Source organism: Rhinolophus sinicus, linkage group LG04 (assembly GCF_036562045.2).
Source record: "Rhinolophus sinicus isolate RSC01 linkage group LG04, ASM3656204v1, whole genome shotgun sequence".
In the NCBI taxonomy this organism is placed as follows: domain Eukaryota; kingdom Metazoa; phylum Chordata; class Mammalia; order Chiroptera; family Rhinolophidae; genus Rhinolophus; species Rhinolophus sinicus.
The window spans coordinates 97,551,961-97,572,806 of NC_133754.1; the positions used below are offsets into that span (position 1 = coordinate 97,551,961).

A 20,846-nucleotide genomic window follows, 5' to 3' on the forward strand; every position below is an offset into this window, starting at 1 on the left:
GTGGGACATGGAGCCACATGATGTTACCTGGGGAGTGGGGTATCCCGCTTCCGCCAACACCCGGCCGTCACTGGGATGCACTGGCTGTTTTGCAGGCTTGAGAACTCTCTGTGTGGCTTATGCTGACCTCTCTGAGAGGGATTATGAAGAGTGGCTCAAAGTCTATCAGGAAGCCAGCACCATATTGAAAGACAGAGCCCAGCGGGTGGAGGAGTGCTATGAGATCATCGAGAAGGTAACTGCACGTGGCCTATCGCCCAGGAGGGGCTTAGCTTCCATCAAACGGTCTTTGAACAGGAATCCTTTTGCTACAGAGTGATGTTCTCTTTTCTTTCAAGTAGCCTAACCATTAGCTTTTAATCATGTCTTGCTTTGCTTTAAGAAACCCTTAGTTTTTATGGGCTATCTGAGGTCTAGCCAACCCCAGCTAAGCATTAATGATGTCTTATAAGTTTCAGGTCTAAAGCAGCATCAGTGGCTTTCTGGGTTTGCCTAAGATTAGGCTTAACAAGGTGAGCTCAGCTGGTTGTTACCCGAGCAGTCAGAGTTCATAGGCTGGTTGGACATTGTACGTACTAAGAACTTTCACACTTAGTTATTCTAATAATTTTTACACTTTGCCATTGCTACTCCATATTGCCGACTTTGATTTTTGTTTTTGTTCTTTTCAGTTTATCCCAAGACATTAGGTTGCTTTCTATGTATATTAGACTCCCTCTATTAAAGAACAAAATCCAACCAAGTAAATTTGAAGATCTCATTGGCTTTATTGAACGATTCATGTGGGGCAGCATTCCATCTAGCAACGAGAATGGTGCACTGAAGAGCTGTGCAAATGGAGGACTTTTATAGGCAGAAGGGTGTGGCAGGGGAGTTACTAACAAAAGAAAAGAAAGGATTATTTTAGTCCCTGTCATCTTCTTTTGTGGGGAAGGGGTGGCAGGGGTCTTATCAGGCAGGTTACCTCACTAGTATTGATCAGAAAATTCCAGATTATTGGTTTAAAATTCCATTCCTGTGAGAGGCTGAAACTGCAATTAAATTAGGTATGAAGTTTTGTTTTGGTGATGTGGCTTAGCAAAAATAATTTCATTTTGGCCTGTTGTTTCTTTTTTTAACACCTCAAATCTGGGACCTGGATTTCAACTTTTTCTGTTTCCTGTCAGCAATCATTGGTTCATCCAGTTTTCAATTTCTTGTAACTCTGAAGTCATCACTTGATTGCTTTTTTAATTTCTCTTTTGTGTGTGTGTGTGTGTGTGTGTGTGTGTGTGTGTATGTGTGTTTTATTTGTTTATTTCCCCTTGGTTTTTTTTAATACACATTTTTGAGTTTTATATTTACTTGTTTGTTGTTTTAATGGAATTTGGGGAGGAGTAGAACTGAATTCAAGTGTTCATTTGCCCTGCTTTACTAGGAATATGGAAATTACTTTTAGAACTAGAAAACAAAAGTGATTACGTAGGTGCTGTGCCAGGCATATCTGTGGTGGATGCTCGGGAGGGCGCCGGCTTTACTCATCCTTTCCATCGGTTTCCGGTGAGGTCAGTTTCTCATCACTGAATTCATTTTTCTCGTGTGTTAATCTAACGTAATCTTCCCTCATCTGTGGAGTGGAAGGGGCGGGCTCATGTGCTGTTAATATCCTCAGGATAACTTGCCCACATGCCCTACTGCCTGGTGAATTCTATCCTAACGTGCCCGTGTACCAAGAAATAAATAAGGAATATTGGGTTGCCTGTGTGTATGGAAATGTTCTAACATTGCAAATAGTTTTGAAATGCCACGCATCTAGGTGTCACTAATTATCTGCAAACAAAGGTTTCATGTAGAGGAAGTAAGATAATTGTCTCAGAACAGTTTGACTGCCTTGCTTTTGTCAGAGCTTGGTCATAAAGGCTGCTCTTCAGCATGTACCGCTCTTTAACAGAAGATATTTTTCAATCTAGAATTTACTGTTACTTGGAGCCACAGCCATAGAAGATCGCCTTCAAGCCGGTGTTCCGGAAACCATAGCAACGCTGTTGAAGGCAGAAATTAAAATATGGGTGTTGACCGGAGACAAACAAGAAACTGCAATTAATATAGGTAATTCATTTTAAAATGATTCCCTGATGCTAGTTTTTGTATTGTCTTTTTAAATTGTCCTGTAGAAGTGCCTAAGGATTGCTCACATGCATTGAAGATGATATTTTATGGAACTCTTCATGCCAAGGCCAAGAAAATTTTACAGAAATCAAATGAAGATGCTGTCATGAGCATTATCTGCCTGCTATAAACATTAAACTACTACATCTTCCTGAAAAGTATTAAATGCCCTGATACATGGGATATAGAATTTAAGAGTTGACAACTTTGATTTTCTTAATGCTTTCTTCATAAAATTTTAGTCTAAGAAACTAAGCATGTTTTCACTAAATTTAAATATATATTTAATTATTTTCTATAAATTATAACTGTTTTCATGATTTTACCATTCCACAGGTTTTTCTGAGAGTCTTATAGCTTTCCCTTCCCCATCTGGGCTGGCAGCCCCTCTGCTTGCTAAGCATCACAGAAGTGAAAGTTGAAGGAAGGGTCTTTCAGTCCAAATAACTTCATTTGTGTTAAAGACGTACATTGTAACTTTGAAAAGGAGTTGAAACTACTAATTTAAAAAAAAAGTCTAATTTTGATTGTTTGAATTATTTTTGTCACCATTGTGGGGTAACAGGGCCTGGTGCATATGTGATAAAAGGAATACCTGAAGACTACGTGACTTTCGGTGTATTTATGGAAATAGACTCTTTGCCATAGCTCACTTCAGAAAGAAACATACTAAGACATCTGAATTTAAGTGACTGTTGTCCTACTCAGAGTAGACTTCCTGGAATATTATCAACTGAATCCAAAGGTGTCCCTTTCCTGAAACCTTCTCTTTTGAATCAGCTCTCTCTCTTACATAACCTCAATTGTAGATAATAGTACCATCGGGGGTGAATATCATCTTTTTTTAAAAATAGGCAAAAGCCATTTAATCATTTATCAAGGCTATAGCTAACCAAATGCAATTTGGGCTCCCAGCCACCTGAAGCTAAAGTCACAAGAGAGTGACATGTGATTCATGAAGCATCAGTTATAGACTTTGTCCATTGATTGGTGCTAGTTGTCTCTCAAATGCATGTTTTTGGAGAACAGTGCAGTGTTGGTTCTGTGCAGACCCATCACTACGGTACTACTAAAAAATAAAAATCTGTAGCTTACAGGCCTTTGTGATGTTGGCAACATTTTTATAAATGAAGGATAATACCTTTGCTTTTGGTATCGTGTCTCTCTCGATATGTATGTGTATTGGCCCTTCGGGTATTATTTCTCTTATACATTTGGCCTAAAACACCTGCTATTGGTTTCTGGCTTCTCTTGCTCTTGTTCATATAGGGTTTATAACGTTGGCTACTGCCTTGAAATACTTCAAATTTAGCAGTATATTTTCTGCTCCCCTAGAGCAATATGAAAGCAAGTTAAAATTGAATCGTAGTGATAAGCTTTCTTAATTTTCTAGATCTTGAGTGTTCCTGCTGGACTAACGGCCTTTCAGTGTCCCTAGCCCCAGACCTAACTTCCACGAGTGCTTTCTCGTGTTTGCTGTGAGAAGCGAGCGTGAGTGCACTGAAGGTGTGCTCGCTGGAAAGGGTCTGCTAGCAGTCACTGCCTTAGCCAGATGACCCTGACCTCGGGAGGACACCTGTCCCTTTTCCTGCTTGTTCCATGTGTTATACCTGCGCGTATCAGGGTCTAACCAAGTTTGGATTAAACACAAGTAAAAGCAAAGGGCTGAAAATCAACTCAGAAAGCACAAATGGGGTCTTATTCCCAAAGGAAAGTTTTAGTTGCGTGCAGTGAGGCGGCTCTGAGCCTTATGAGATAATTGACACCTATCCAGATTTTACAAATAACAGTTATACCGTGTTTCCTCGAAAATAAGACCTAGCCAGACCATCAGCTCTAATGCATCTTTTGGAGTAAAAATTAATATAAGACCCATTAATTAATATAATATATATATTATATTATATAAGACCAGGTCTGATATTAAAATAAGACCAGGTATTATATTATATTATATTTTATTATATTTTATATTATAATAAGACTGGGTCTTACTTTGTGCTTTTTTGTTTTTTTCAAAGAACTCACAGTGACATTTGTAGTTTGGGTTCTAGAAGCTCTCACATCCATTAGACAGGTTAAAACTGATCTTTTTTAGCGAATGCTCCTCAAGTTCACTGGGAGATGATGCCTCCTACTTATAAGCTGATGAATTTGCCAAAGGCTTATTTATCCTGGAGCTTGTCTCTGCTCACATTTGTGCTAGTGTGTCAGGAGAATTCAGGCATCTCTGGTGTTACTAAGTATGCTTTCAACAGCTAGCGAGCTGAAGTGCTTTTGAAACAGCTCTGTCTGAATTATTTTTCCACTTTGCATTCAGACCTCAAGTTTGTAGCCCTGGGTGACATTGAGGGATTAAATGTCATCTTCTGACTTAGGATATCTGTTGAGCCTACAGGTGATACAGAAGGTGTAGCCACCCAGACATTTTATTAGATTTTATTAGGTTCGTGTCAAACCCCAGGCGACAGCTGTAAGCCACATGAGGTCATGTTCCAGATACACTATGGATTGTAAGCCTGCGTTCTAGCTCTATAGTCCTTATGCCCTCAGTAATAAGAACCGTTATCGATCTGTCTCTCATCATACTTACTGATAGTCAGTACCTTTCGGTGCATTGTATGTGAGTTTTAGGGATCAAGTAGGTATTTGGGGAGAAGACCCAGTGTCTAGCAGTTCTGAAGAGAACAAATTAATAGGGTGTCTGCTGAGCACCAGGCTCTGTGCTGGGAGTATGTTCTGGAAACTATCTTTAGTCTGTACGTGTGAACAGTCTTAAGCTCAAGGGGAAGTTCAGAGTATACTAAGGTTTTGCTCTACTTAATGGCCAACCTCGTACTAGATTTCAGGGCTCTGGACTTCCGGAGCAGGGCTCCTTTTAAACAGATTCACGTAGCTTTCGCAAAATCTTCCCCCTGAAATCCGAGTTAGCAGACCAGGGGGGAGAATGGTACTGTGTTTCATTTATTCTAAGGTGCACATTGTTTTTATCTTTTAACGTCTCTGAAATTGGGATGTCTTATGATTGTCAACTCCTACAATTTTAATTGGCAACATGTCCTCATTTGTACGTATTGTAAGAGTTCACCTTTAGAAGTGACAGACGTATGGTGTATTTGGCTTGTTGGCTCTCTTTAACATTTGATGTATCGATCAATCCTAGTTTGAGAATTTATTTTTTAAGTGTAACTTTTAGTTCATGCCTTGAAAATAAATACACTTCGTCAAATTAAGGGCCAGGATATTTGTGTCTCTTATGAGCCAGTGAGCATGATGTGGACAGACAGTCATCTTGCCTGTGGGTCTTAGGTAGTTTAGAACTGGCGTGATGCCAGACTCCTGCTGCGCTGTGCTTGCACTTACGCTAACTAGCTGTGCTTCATGGAGTTGGCAATTTTCATTTTTAGCTTAAACATTTGGCATCGGCCAATCTAAAGCGAAATCTCAGATGCAGCTGTTGTGAACCGTGTAGTCGTCATTTCCTTATTATCACTGGAGAAGACATCTATTAAATAGTCAGACAATAGACGTGAAGTTTTCAGAATCTATAATTTGTTTCTAATGGATGTAGGATCAGTGAAAACAAAATCCCAGTGTTTATTCCATTGTAAAGTCATCAAGTTGGAAATAGCTTTCACTGTGATCCATGTCTGAGTTGGAATTTGGCCTCCTCTCCCTCAGTGTTTTGCTCCCCATCCTGTGATACTTTTAAAGCACTTCAATAGTCTTAGCAGTTTAATTTTTTTAAAGTGAGTAAATATGGTGTTTGCCCATTCTGTTATTGTCCGTAGATTGTCTTGACCATCAAAAGGAAGGCGAGTCCCCATTCTCAGGTGAATCTGGGGCATTACTTGGTAGCATTCACAATCTTAGTGTTGTTTTCCCCAGAAACGTCAGATGTGTTATTTCTTTGATTGCCTGCAGCTTGCATTGTTGCCTGATGCTCTGTTATCGGCTGGGGGAACTTACATTCCCTAATAGGGGGATGAGTTAATTATGAGACAAATTAGAGAGTAAAATAGATGAGAAGATTCTAATTGTGCAATACAAATATTAAGCATGACCAGTGTTAATAATAGTTACTCAGTAAAGGTTGGCTCTAATGTGCCAAATACTGTGCTAAGTCCTTTACGTAAGTTTTATATTTAATTCCCTTTGAGACAGGCATTATCGTCTTTCAAAGCTAGAACAGAAGCACAGATATATCAGGTAACCTAGCGTAGATCACATCAGTGTGACAGTGCTGAAAAGCTGAACAAGTGGCCGTCATACTGGATTTTCACTTCCCAGAAGGAAAAATATCTGACCCAAAAGAGACCAGGGAAGATTTCACAGATGAAATAGGCTTTAAAACTTGAGCCTTCAAGAATTTGTTTGTTTGTTTGGGGGGGAGGGAGAGAGAGAGAGAGAGAGAGAAAGAGAGAGAGAGAGAGAGAAAGACCCGAGCACAGAATGGGTCAGAATAGCCTAGTTTGGGGCGAAAATCATGAGGTAAGGCTGAGTGTGTTCTTACATGGGATGGAACATTCCTGAGAAGGGTCCGAGGATCTGGAGGGACAGGTGCCCAGGTGCCAGGTGTGGTTCTGTGGGCGAGCCCTCAGCTTCTGAGTTCTCCGGATGATGAAAGAGCCGTACTGAACCTCTTTGACTCCCTCTGGAGTAGGGTAAAGGTACCATATCTCTCATCATCCATTCCTGATGTCTGGCAGTGTGTTTCATACACTCACATTCAAATACTGATTGGCCAGTTTCTCTGTGAAAATACTGAGAACCAGAAACACATTCCCTGAGGGTGTGGAAGCATATGGAATCCCAATGATGGGTAGCTTGATTAATCTAATCCTAGGATATAGGGTTAGGAAGGTTAAATTGTTCCTAACCCTTCCATAAAAAGTCACCAAAGAAAAGTGGATACCTTTGACAATATGAGCTTACTACAGAAAAAGAGACCTTGACTCCAAGATCTGAAAGATTTGGTTTGGTCTTATTTTCTGGTGTGAATTTTTAATGTATTGTCTTTAAATCAAATCCTGCTCTAAGTACCATAGACTCCATACTATTTTGATTTCTTTGGATGTTGATTATACTCAGGTAGTTGAAAGACTGAATACCTTTGTAATGTGTCATTAATTTCGGCTGTAGTAAAAAGTGAAATCCCAGAGGTTCTTGGCTCAGTCATTTTATGGCCGTCTTGTTAGACTGTAAGGTTAAAGAGCTAGATGTCACTTTACAAGTGTGGATTGACGTTTCATACCTGGCTCTTCTCCAAGACTTGATCTCATTTTATCCAAAAACATATTTTTTTTTTCAAAAACATTTGATATCAAGCTCGCTAAACTTGGATTGACATAATTTGATTTGCCACATTAGATAAGTCACAATTAACTGTGTTAAACTTACATGGTCTAGCTAGTACAAGTGTTCTGTGTGTTAATTCTCTAATCAAATTCTTGCTGCATTTTCCAAATTAAAAAAAAAAAGAAAAAGCCCAACCTGTTTCTTCTCAGAAATCTTTAGTTTTGTATGTTTAAATTCATGTAAGTGTCAGTGTTTTTATTTATTGCCCTCTCCCTGCCATGGCTAGAAAAATACTTAGAGTTTTTACATATCTTTTTGCAGCTTCAGTTGTCAAGTGGCATTTTGCTTAAATTGAAAAATATAAAATAAAGCAGCAAGCTAGGGCTTAAAAATTACAACTTGCTTCTGCAGCTGTTGTTTAAATCAAAAACGACCAGCAAATCCTTTTGCATCAGTTATACTAAATTTGTAACAGTCTATATGGCATGAAGTTGCTGGAAGTCTCTGGGGATGAAGAAAGACTAAGCCTAACATAGAGGGAAGTGATTAAAGTTGCAATATCCCCTTTTGTGAATGAAAATAAAATATAGGCCTCCCTTCTGGTTCTAATCTAAGAATTTATAGGAAGGAGGAATCCATTTGTAAAATTTTAATGGGAGACAAAGAGTTCAATTATTTTAGTCCTACCATGCAGAAATTTTAATGGCATTCTGGGAAATTCTTATTTTTACTCATCACTATTGTTAAAGTACAGACTTGAGCAAGTTTGAAAATGCACAGAGAATAGTTTTATGTTTCCTCCCTTCTTTTTTGGTTTTGTCTTAGAGGTTTCACAGATATTTGCCCATGTGGTATTGTGATTTTAAATTATTCAGTTTGTTTTCATTTAAAAAATAATATGTGGTGGTTTTAACAAGTGAAATAGCCTCATTCCCTTGAGATAACTGTTGTTAACAGCCTGGGCAATATCTTTATGGTATTGCTTAAAAAAAAATAACATTTGGATTCAAAGCCATAATATTGTGCTTGAAAATCTGTGTTCTGAGGTGATTTGCAAAATATTCCTCTCAAATGAAAATCAGGGAAGGATATGCTTTGTACATTCCAAAATAAACAAATAAAAATACTTGTTGCTCCTCCCGCAGTCTTGAATCCTACTGTGTGCCTTTTAGTAGAATTTCTTCAAGATGAAAAGAGGACCTGCTGAGAAGAACTGAGCACATACATGCGATAGTTCTGTGACTTGTCCATTAGTTCGATGCCTGCCTCTTTTCTAGTTAAATGTAGCATGTGTGGGGTGGATATTTCAGGCTCCCCCTTGCTTTAGGAGCAGCACTGGTTAGGCCCTTCCTTCTTTGAGGCTGTCACATACCTACTTGCTCCAAGGTTGAAATTCTGTGTGCTGATGACTTGTTTCATATTTCTGTAATCAGAGATCCATTATCTTATGGTGCTGAGAGAACACTGGTTGTGGGGGCCAGTTTTCTAGGTGGGAGGAATCTTTTCTTGTCCTTTCTCAATGAGATAGATTGAGATGGGGGTTGGTAAAAAGCACATGCTGATGCCAGCTCTCTCAAGGAGAGATTTTAAAGAAAGAGTAGAGGTCTGACAGACACCCTGGTGTTGGGGGTTGCTGGAGCCGCCTCCCCCACAGAGCGTGTGGATTTGAAGGGCAGGAGTCGGGAGAGGCTCCCATCTTGGTCTGTGGTGTCATCAAGTGTCACCGGCTGTCTCAGAGTGGGTTGCAAAGCCTGAGTAGGAAAGGGCTTCACAGAAAACATGGTCTCCTTCTGGGAGGGAAAGTAGGAAAGACTTATCTTGCATCACCGATAGCGATAACTTTATTTAAAAAGGTGATGGAAATTGTTGATAAGTATTAATATTCTCAGAACACTAAGAACAGAAGACTTTTGTTCCAAAATAAACTTTGTTTGAAACTCAGGTTGAATTCTTGAAATGGAGATTGCTTTGAACTCTTAGTAGCAAAAGTGGCTCCCTCAACATAGAAAAGAATTCCTTTGAAATCTTTTTTCGTCGAAAAAGTTGTGAGAATCACCTCCTTTTTAAAAAAACAAATGAGGGATGTTCACGTGATGATAGGCACGGCTATGTTGATTTAGGAGCTCCATTAGATTTAATTTGTCTTCCTAAAGTGTTTGCTGTTAGTGTAGATAACCCAAAGCTTATCCCACAGTTATACAAGGATAACAAGGATAAAGAAAAATCCACAGAAAATCAACAAGTATTTATTTCAGCCATTAGTTATGAAGACCTTCCCAACGAGTTCTGTTCAAGCTGTCTGCAAGAATCAAAATCAATTTAAACTTACTTCCCCTACCCCTCACTCTTGCCCAGTTCTTCTGTACGAACCAGTAGCTTTAAAGTGGTGATAAGGAAGACACAAGAAGGGAGGCTGAATTCAAACAAACGTTGAAAAATGTTAAGTCATGGAAGGAACGATAAATTCACGTGTGTTGTCCCTTCTCTTACTTAGGCTATTCCTGCCGGTTGGTATCACAGAACATGGCCCTCATCCTTTTGAAGGAGGATTCTCTGGATGTAAGTAGTTTCTCTAAAGTTGCATTTGATATAATTGTGTTAAATTCTTTCTTTGCTTTTCTACAACGACTGATAATCAGGTTTATTTTGTTACTAAACAGTTGTAAAACTGATCTGTGTGTTTCTGTTTTTATTTATAAGCGAATGTCATAAAGTCATATCTTTAATCACCAAAATAGTAAGCTTGGAACATTACTGCATGATAATGCTTTATTTTACTCACCTAGAATTGTACATTTAAAATAGGAGAGTTTTAATCTGGTTTAACTTCCTACTGTGATATGCGTTAAGTGGTGATGGTTAATTCCAGTGTTGGTTACTAAAGAGAATTGTAGGATTTTGTTTCTAGTACAAACTTGAAAATAAGGGTCATATACAAGTGTCAGGAGTTGTTTAAATTTGTGTAGTCATAGGATACATACACACTTAATTGCCTGACATCCTAATGCCGCCAGCTCATAGAGAATTGGATGGCATCGTTCTCAGCATTTTGAACACATACCTACCTCATCCTGACCTGAAGCCACTGACGAGACCAGAGGAGTGAGCTGATTTGGGGGTAACCAATGACCTGGGAAATGGTTTGTTATGAAGATATGAGCTCAACAATGAGATTCATTTGTCAGGACTTTTAGCAGGACTTTCTATTACCGGCAGGCACCCACACCACACTCCCAATCAGTAGATTTCAATGGCAGTGCTAGGAGCAGATGCCAGGGTTCGTTACCATTTTAAAGGGAGAAGATCTAGTGCAGAGATCTCTCTCTTTGCGAATGGGTGAAGCCATGGCTCCTACTGCGAAGGCCAAGGTACTGTATCTGGTCAGGACCCCAAAGGTGGGAGTCAGGGGGAGAGGCTGTGTGTCTCCAGGGCACCACTGGCAAGATACACCCCCACCTCTGGCTCGAGAGCTTCAGGATTTCTCTCAATGTGCTCTTATCCTTTTGTATCACTGCCAGCAAGAAGCCCAGAACTGCCAGGTCATCCCTCATCTCCTGGGCTCTAATCCTCAGTGCTCTGGGGTAGTGAAGACACCTCCCTTTGCCCGAGGGTTCCTTTCCTCAGCACTCCCTTCCCACTTGCCATTATTTTTCCTCTATAGAACTTTTCGTCACTGGAAATAATATATCTTATACAATATATTATCATAATTATTATATGTACTATATAATAATTATTATATATTACTTAAAGGTTATAAGAGGGTAACATAAGATTTACCTTCTTAACCATTTTTAAGTGTACATTTCAGTGGTATTAAATATGTTCACAGTGTTGTACAACCATCACCACCATCCATTTCCCGGCCTCTTGTCATCTTACGAAAATAAAACTCCATACCCCTTAAACAGATCCCACTTCCTACTCCCAAATCTGTAGTAACCATCATTCTACTTTCTGTCTCTATGAATTTGACTACTATAGGGGCCTCATATAAGAGGAATCATATACTTTTGTGGTTGGCTTATTTCACTTAACGTAATTTCCTCAAGGTTCATCCATGTTGAAGCATGTATCAGAATTGCCTTCCTTTTAAAGTCTGAGTATTCCATTGTATGTATAAACCATGTTTTGTTTAGACACACACTTGGGTTGCTTCCACCTTTTGGCAATTGTGAATAACGTTGCTATGAAGATGGATGTGCAAATATCTCTTTGAGACCCTTCAATTTTTTAGACTGTACTATACCCAGAAGTGGAATTGCTGGATCATATGGCAATTTTATGTTTAACTCTTTGATGAACTGCCATACTATTTTTTATAGCTGTTGTCCCTTTTACATTCCTACCACCAGTACACAAATGTTTCAATTTTTTCCACATCCTCACCAACACTGTTCTTTTCTTCTTTTTTTATTTAAATTTTTAATTTTTAAAAAAGATTTTGCATTTATTTTATTTATTTTTTTTAAAAGATTTTATTGGGGAAGGGGAACAGGACTTTATTGAGGAACAGTGTGTACTTCCAGGACATTTTTTCCAAGTCAAGTTGTTGTCCTTTCAATCTTAGTTGTGGAGGGTGCCGTTCAGCTTCAAGTTGTTGTCCTTTCAGTCTTAGTTGTGGAGGGCGCAGCACAGCTCCAGGTCCAGTTGCCGTTGCTAGTTGCAGGGGGCGCAGCCCACCATCCCTTGCGGGGGTTGAACCCGCAACCTTGTGGTTGAGAGGACGCACTCCAGCCAACTGAACCATCGGGAGCTCAGCGGCAGCTCAGCTCAAGGTGCCGTGTTCAATCTTAGTTGCAGGGGGCGCTGCCCACCATCCCTTGCAGGAGTCGAGGAATTGAACTGGCAACCTTGTGGTTGAGAGGCCACTGGCCCATGTGGGAATCGAACCGGCAGCCTTCAGAGTTAGGAGCATGGAGCTCTAACCGCCTGAGCCACCGGGCCAGCCCAATTTTTAATTATTTTGATGGTATATGTACTGATGAGTGTGAGGTGGTATCTCACTGTGCTTTTGATTTGCATTGCTCTGATGACTAGTGATGTTGAGCATATTTTCATGTGCTTATTGGCCATTTGTGTATCATCTTTGCTCATTTTTAACGGTTGTTTTTTGTTTTGTTTCTGTGAAATACTTTATATTTTGTCTGTCTCCCTCTAGTCCCTTAGATATAAAGTCCATGGAAGAAAAGTTTAATTTTTTTTCTTTAACTGGGCATTTCTACTTCCAAGGCACTGCTTTGCACACAAATTAGGTCCTCAGTAAATGTTTGAATGAGTGAACAAACTTTTAAGATAATTCTCCAGTTACCAATTAGAACTTCTTTAAAAGGTCATGCCGATGAGGCAGTGGCTAGGGTGGCCGATGAACTGAGTGCAAGCTGACACTAGAAGGGAATCAAAATTAAGGAAGCCAAAGCAACATGCTAGTAGACAGGAGAGGAGTGCTGATGTAGGGAAATGTCCAGAACCCTTGGATGGATCCACATAGCCTGTGAGCACACCCAGAGTCCCTGTTCCCAGAGCTCCTTGATTCCTGATGACTTTCCGGTTCCAAGGCATTCACAGTCTTAAAATAAGCCTCTTTCTCTGGAGGGAACTCAGAAGTGAACCTGTGTTTTCCTTTTTTTTTTTTTTTTTTTTTTAATTAAATTTATTGGGGTGACAATTGTTAGTAAAATTACATAGATTTCAGGTATACAATTCTGTATTACATCATCTATAAATCCCATTGTGTGTTCATCACCCAGAGTCAGTTCTCCTTCCATCACCATATATTCGATCCCCCTTACCCTCATCTCCCACCCCCCACCCCCCGCCCCCATTACCTATACCAGCTGTTCTCTGGAATCCAAGAGATGGGCTTTGATTCTGCATGGCAGTGTAAAACTTGTGGCACAGATTGAAGCGTTTGCTTTACCTAGACCAAGGGGTGATTTATGAAGCCAAACAGAAAGTTTTATGGGTATGTGCCTGGCTTCCCTTGGTCACCTGTCAAGAATGCTTCTTCCTTAACCCGTTTTGAACATCTTTTAGTATAATGACTTTAATGTATTCAGCATCTGCTGAGCAGAGGTACAATTTCTATGAACTTTCTTTTTGGTTCCATACTCAAAAGGGCACTCCATATTTCTGACTACACTCCTTCTCTCCTTCCACTTCCTCTCCTTTCCTCCCTTTGTCTCCCCTCCTCCTTCCCTCATTATTTAGTTGGTTTAAAGGAAGTCCTATTTTCATTACAATTTCACTTGGTAGGTATGGAATAAAAGCAAAGTGCTAGGGCAATAAATTAGATACATAGTAGATTCTGATGGACCTCCCTCCGATGTTGAGCTTTTAATGTTGCCGGGCTCTGATGATGAATCAAAGAAGACAGAAACAAATGAAATGGCCTAGGAATCAGAAGCACTGGCTTCCCTTACTTCATCTCTCATATAAGTGTGAGGGAATTGAGGGGCTTACCTCACGACCCAGAGCTGGTATCACCTTCACTTGACCAATAAGTATGTCTAGGCTAGGACTCCAAATACTTATAAATAATTAGGATTTATCTGTCTGTTTTTGGTTTTTCAGCTGTTGCCAAAATAACATCTAAGCTCTGTAACATAGACGAGATCAGTAGTCTTTGAAATAAGCGGTGGGGTGTGTGTGTAATGATGTGCACCCCTGGGGGACACTAGATGATGATATGTTAGAATGTCCAAAGAAAATATTTTATTTATTGCTTTTAGGTTAAAAAATGGTACTGAGAAATCAGCTTTATTGATAATAACATGGATTGCCACTAGCACACCCAGTCCTTATTTCTGCAGTACTGATCAGAAATGGGTCTGGGAGGAATGGGTAGGAGGAGGTAGGCAGGGAATTCCACAAGTGAGAAGGTTTGGACCTTGTGCTCTCATTCTTTTGTTTGCTTTTAGCCTGTGTGAAATATTGCCATTCATGTGCATTGGTTAATGGTTCATGGACTATATTTAGTTTTGGTTAAACTGACTCTTACAAAGTGCTGGCTTAAAAGGATTCCTATTAAAAAAAAAGGAATTGAAATAACAATAGTGTGAGCAGAAGCTACCACAATATGGAATAGCTTGACATGTGTGCTAGCTCGAGCTTTCCTTCAGCTACTTGATGAGTTAAAACAATGATCAGATCTGACAAGTTAAACAAATTTCAAAATTACCCCCAAAGCTATTATCATTAATCATGAATCTTGCCCTAGATGTATATGGTATCTTGAAATAGTAGAGGTGGTAATATGAAACTATCTCAGAATTAGTAAGACTTGAAAAACAAAGAATCTTAAGTAGGAGAATAAAAATCAGCAGTCTTATTAACAATTTATTAAAAAACATGTAATATTCAGCTACTTTCTTACATTTCACAAAACCTATTGAATGATAAACATTTTCTCATATTTGTTAGTAAAAGACAAAAAGTGCCAAGCCATTTGGGGTACATTTGTTTTTCCTGCTGCAATAATATAGAGAAAATAACATGGCAACAATTAAAATGTAGGTGGATAAGAGGCCCTTAGAAAAACTTCTAGAATTTTCTAAGAAACAATTGGTTGATCAAATTATGAAATATAGGAGATTTGTTACATTTTTGCATGAAAGTGTAGCTATTTCTAACCTGTATTAACTTATGGAATACACATACAAAAAACTACTATTTTTGATGAGCCATCAAAAGAAAGATGCATTGGTAAGGATATATTTGTTCTAAGCAAAATATTAATTTTTTAGCACTAAACATTTTATGAACTAAGTGTGTGTGATCGCTGTTGGAATGGCTTCTTAGGAATAAGAACAGAATTGTGTAAAATTCACTAACAACATCTCTGGCAGTGACTACACCTCCCAGCTTCCCTGTGGCTGGATGTGGCCATGAGATTTAATTCTCACTGGTGAAATATGAACAGAAGTGAGGTGGGAAATTTCTGTGTTACCCATGGAAAAGGAAGTCCCTTGGCCTGGTTTCTCAGCTCTTCCGTTACTGCTGGCTGCAAATGGCACAGCCGGAGCCACTTTGGAAGTTATGGACTCCAGGGAGCCCTGTGTTGAGAACAGGGCTGATTCAGTTCAGCCCTTCAGGTCCTTGGATGACTGTGAAGAGCAGAACCTGCAGATTTCCTCTGGATTTGTGTGTGTGTGTGTGTGTGTGTGTGTGTGTGTGTGTGTGAGAGAGAGAGAGAGAGAGAGAGAGAGAGAGAATTTTGAAATATTGCATGGGGTGGGGGTGGATCTCTTTGTTTAACCTCATACCCTGCTAATAAAACAGAACCTGGTACTAAACATAGTATCAGTACTGGCTCTTCCAGAACAGTGGTGGGCTGTCCTCAAAGAAAGGAGGAGGCTCCACTTCTGCTGGCAAAGGAGATGAAATGAGGTTTGGGTATCAAGGGAATTGGATCTATTCAGATTGACCCAGAGGCCCTCGTTCCAGTTTATACAGGCCCACTCTTCGCTAGTCATTGCCCTAGCGTCCATGGAAAAGATAGCGAGTCTGTGACTGCAACATTCTTTGAATTCTGCACTGTAAGAGTTTCCATTATCCCCCAAAGTTCCTTGGTGTCCCTTGGCAGTCAACGCTCTTCATCCCTAGACAAACACAGGGCTGCTTTCTATCACGATGGATTAATTGTGCTTGTCTTAGAATTTAACGTGAATGGAACCAAGCAATAGACTGTTATTGTCTGGCTTCTTTCATTCAACATTGTTATTTTGATATTCATCTGTGTTGCTGCATGTATCATTAGTTTAGTTCATTCCTTGGTGTTGAGTAGTATGAAATTGTTTGGATATATTATAATTTGTTTACTCTTTCATCTGTTGAGGGACATTTCAGCAATTTCCAGTTTGGGTATATTATGAATAAAGCTTCTGTGAACATTGCTTTGTACAAGTTTTTAGGTGGACACATGTTTTCATTTCTCTTGGATAAATACATGGGAGTGGAATAGTTGTTTGAAGATGGTAAATTTATGGTAGTATGTTACATAGCAATAGAAAACTAATGCAAGTATCTTTTGAAGACCAGATTTTTTAATTTTTATTTTGTTGATGCCCAATGTCTTTTATCTTTTGTTTTTTTTCTTTTTATATAATTAGAACTTTGTTGCTGTAAGAAATATGCACTTACTGTAAGATTGGGAAGAGTTTGTCTTATGTTTTCTCCTAGGAGTTTTATAGTTTTAGCTTATAATTTTAAATTCACGATCTACCTTTTTTGTGCATGGTATGAGGTAAGGATTGAGGTACAGTTTATTTTCCATATGGCTATCTAGTTTTTCCAGCAGTGTTTGTGACAAATACTATTATTTCTACATATATTATCTTGGCACTTTTCTTAATTGACTAATCATATATGAAGTCAGACAATTAAGTTTGCAAATTCATCCTAGAAAAAGTGGAACATACCTTATTGCTGAATATCACTACGGTCACCTTCGAAGTACTCCCCTTGGGAAGCTATGCACCGACAACAGCGCCTAGTCCACCCTTCAAAGCAATTTTGGAACTCTTTTTCTGGAATTGCCACCAGAGCTGTCATCGAATTACCCTTGATGTCCTGAATGTCATCAAAATGTCTTCCTTTCAGTATTTCCTTTATCTCTGGGTAAAGAAAGAAATCATTGGGGGCCAGTTCAGGTGAGTAGGGAGAGTGTTCCAATACAGTGATTTGTTTGCTGGCTAAAACCTCCCTTACAGACAGTGCCGTGTGAGCTGGTGCAGTCATGATGCAAGAGCCACGAATTGTTGGTGAAAAGTTCAGGTTGTCTAACTTTTCCATGCAGCCTTTTCAGCACTTCCAAATAGTAAACTTGGTTAACTGTTTGTCCAGTTGGTACCAATTCATAATGAATAATCCTTCTGATATCAAAAAAGTTTAGCAACATCGGTGCAACAAGTTTGCGAACTTAATTGCCTGACCCCATATGTGTCTCTATTTGTAGACGCTGTAGTTTATTCCACTCATGTATGTAGGCTCAATTCCACGTTGTCTTAATTATGGTAGCTTTATAGCAAGTGCTGAAATCCTCCAACTTATATTTTACTTACTTAGGTCTTTAATTTTTCAGCAATGTTTTGTAGTTTTAAGGGTATAGGATTTGCACCTGTCTAATATTGTGTGTGTGTGTGTGTGTGTGTGTGTGTGTGTGTGTGTATTTTTAGTTGTAATCTAAGAACCATTTGGTTCCTCCATTTCTCTTTATTATATTCATTGTTTCCTTTAGATCCTTCAACATATTTATGATAGATCTTTCAAATTTCTTCTCTGGTAATTCCATTTCTGTATGCTTTCTGGATTTGTTTCCATCTGCTAATTTTTTTCTTGGTTATAGGTCGCATTTTCCTGTCATTTTTTGTCTAGTAATTTATTATTGTCTGCTCATTGGTTTTTGTTAAGGTTTTGTTGTTCACTATCTGGATTCTGTTATTTTCCTTTAAAAAGTATTGAGTTTTTGCAGGCAGTTACTTGTGGGTCTATAGTAGCCTTTACTCTAGAACTACTTTAGCTTTACTGCCAAGATGAGACTCTTTGGAATTGCCACCTAAGACTCTGGATAGTCATTGTAGTTTTTCCACTGTGGCTGGTTGGAACTTAAATATCTCCTGATCTTGTACCAGCTCTAGAAATGTTTATTTTATAGGCCGGATAGTTGTCCTTGCATTCATTCATATATGAGGATATGGGGATATATATATATATATCCCCCAAATCTCATGTCTTACCCTACACATGCATAACTTGGTGTTTGGTCAAAGATACAAGGGGACCCTTATAGATCCCTCAATTTTTTTCTGTGTGTGGTTCCTCTCTGGTATGCTGCTCTGCAGACTCCAGACACCTAGCAGTTTTTAGCTCTCATTTCTTTGCACATCAGTTATACTACTGTACGCTGCTTAGTTCCTCTTCCCTGAATCACGACTTGAAAAGTAGTTCCACAGAAAGCCTCAGCTATCATAGGCTCACCTCAACATCTCTTCTTCAAAGGCTCTTAATCTGGTGTTACCTATTGTCCAATGTCTGAAAACAGGTGTTTCATATATGTATTTCCTTCCGTTTTCTAGTTGTTTGCAAGTCTGGTATACCAGTTACTTTGTTATGCTTTGAAGCAGAATTTGAGTAATCCGTTTCTGCCTCTGTCAGGTCATTTTTGATAAGTACTAATTTCAAGTTTAAAGGTCTGAACCACTTGGATTTATTTATTTATTTATTTATTTATTTATTTATTTATTTATTTATTTATTTAACAATTTGCTGCTCCTAGAGCTTAACCAGTTATCTCTGATTTTGAGAACTGTAGGGAAACAGCTGTGTCAGGAAAAGAATACTGGAGTAGAGTGTCAGTATCATCTCTAGGTTCTAGGGAAGAAGCAGGAGGACAACTGGAAAGGCAAAGAAAGAATATCCTAGATGACAATTTAAATAACTATCTTGGTACTGCTTGCCATGCGCAACCAGCATCATTTATTTTTGTTTGTTTGTTTTTTACCACTGGTGATAAGATCATCATCACTGCCTTCAAACCCAAGCAGGTGAAAGAGTTAATCGCAGTTTCCTATCTTTGGACTTTCTTACAACCACGTTCGATACTCAGTATAGGAATAGTCAAAGTTCAGTGCAAGAAATGGTGACAGGTCTGATCAGGACATAAAAGCCACACCTGTTGTTTGAACAGAGTAGGTTTAATGTAAAGAATTGTGAATTAAACTGATGGTTACCAGAGGGGAGGCCACCTGGGTGAAAAAGGTGACGGGAGTAAGAAGGACAAATTGGTAGTTACAAAATAGTCACGGGGATGTAAAGCGCAGCATAGAGAATACAGTCAATAATGTTGCAATAACTATGGTGCCAGGTGGGTACCAGACTAATCGGGGCAATCACTGAATAACTTATATAAATGTCTAACCACTATGCTGTACACCTGAAACTAATATAAAATAATATTGAATGCCAACTGTAACTGAAAAAAAATAATTTTTAAAAAGAATTGTGAAGTAAGTATAGAATTGTTAATTAGGTAAATGAAAGTGTAAAAAGAACTCCAGGTAGGGGTAGGCAAATTATAACCCTCAGGAGAAATCTGCCCCAACACCTGCTTTTGCAAATAAAGTTTTATTGAACACAGCCATCCCTACTCATTCACACGTTGCCCATGGTTGCTTTCACATGACAGTGGGAGACTTACAACCCACAAACCCTAAAATATGTGCTATTTTGTTCTTTTTGGAAATCATTTGCCCTGCTCTAAGGTATCATATAGTGACAACAGCAGCAAGCTGTTACTGCTCCTAGGGCTGAGAGAACAGAGGGAAGAGATTGGAGTTATTAAGACTTTTAAACATCAAAGAGGGGACTCTGAAAGCTGATACTCAGCTCTCTGAAGAGGGCGAGATGCTTGGCTGGTCCAGTGTCTGCGTTTGGGGTGGGAGGCAATGAAGACAGTTTTGCAGGTGTTGGAAAATCTGAAAACTGGATTCATCTTCTGCTGTAGTAAAGTCATGAGGTTCTGGGTGGATGGTATTTTCACAGTAAAGATGACAGGGTTTGCTGATATATTGAATGTGGGATATAAGAAGGATAAAATTCCAAGTGTTTGGATCTGAGCACTGGAAAGATTGACTTGCCATTTCTCAGATGCAGACTGTAGGAGGAGCAAGTATAATGAGGGGAATCAGGCCTGTTTTTGGACATGTTCGGGCTGAGGTGGCTGTTATGTAGATATTGTCAGGCCCCTGATTATGTAAGTCTGGGAGTTCAGGGGAGAGATCTGTGATGGAGAGACACTCCTGGGAGTAGCCAGTGTATGGGTTTTAAATCTATGAGACTTGTTGAGACCCCTGGGATTGATTAGAGATAGTGAAGAGGTTAAGGATTAAGCTCCAGAGGCACTTCCTTGTTTAAAAATTTGGGACCTGAGAACCAGCAAAGGAGACCAAGAAGGTGTGGCCGTCGAGGTAGGCAGAGAAGCGAGACGTTCGTGTCTTGGTAACCAAATAGAATAAAGTCTTTCAAGAAGGAGGGAAGGGATAACTGTATCAAATGCCATTTTATAGATAACAGTGAGATGAAGTCTGAGAATTCATTACTGGTTCAGTGATGTGGAGGTCTCCGGTGACCTCTCAAGAGCTGGTTCGGGGATGTTGTAGAGGTGAGTGCCAGAGTGGAGTGGGTTCAAAGGATTGGGGGGAAAGAATTAGAGGAAACAAGTACAGGTAGAGATTTCTGTGACTTCTGCTGAAACTTTCCATGGATCTTTGGTTAGTGTGGTGATCTATTTCCTGATTCTGATGAGCAAATTAATGTATAACTTTATTCTTCTATGAATGCACCATAAACCATGATTTTAAAAGATAGATTCTACCAATGAACAGGATATTCTTTCATTAACA

General features: G+C 39.2%; 1 protein-coding gene across 1 annotated transcript in view; it reads left to right on the top strand.

Annotated features, from left to right (window-relative positions):
* Positions 1–20,846, top strand: part of ATP8A2 (ATPase phospholipid transporting 8A2) — a 418,517-nt gene that overhangs the window by 40,748 nt on the left and 356,923 nt on the right. Inside the window, exons 16-18 of the mRNA XM_074330045.1 lie at positions 96–235; positions 1,950–2,088; positions 9,941–10,005. Coding sequence (XP_074186146.1) covers positions 96–235; positions 1,950–2,088; positions 9,941–10,005 — 344 coding nt within the window. The remainder of the gene's footprint in view (positions 1–95; positions 236–1,949; positions 2,089–9,940; positions 10,006–20,846) is intronic.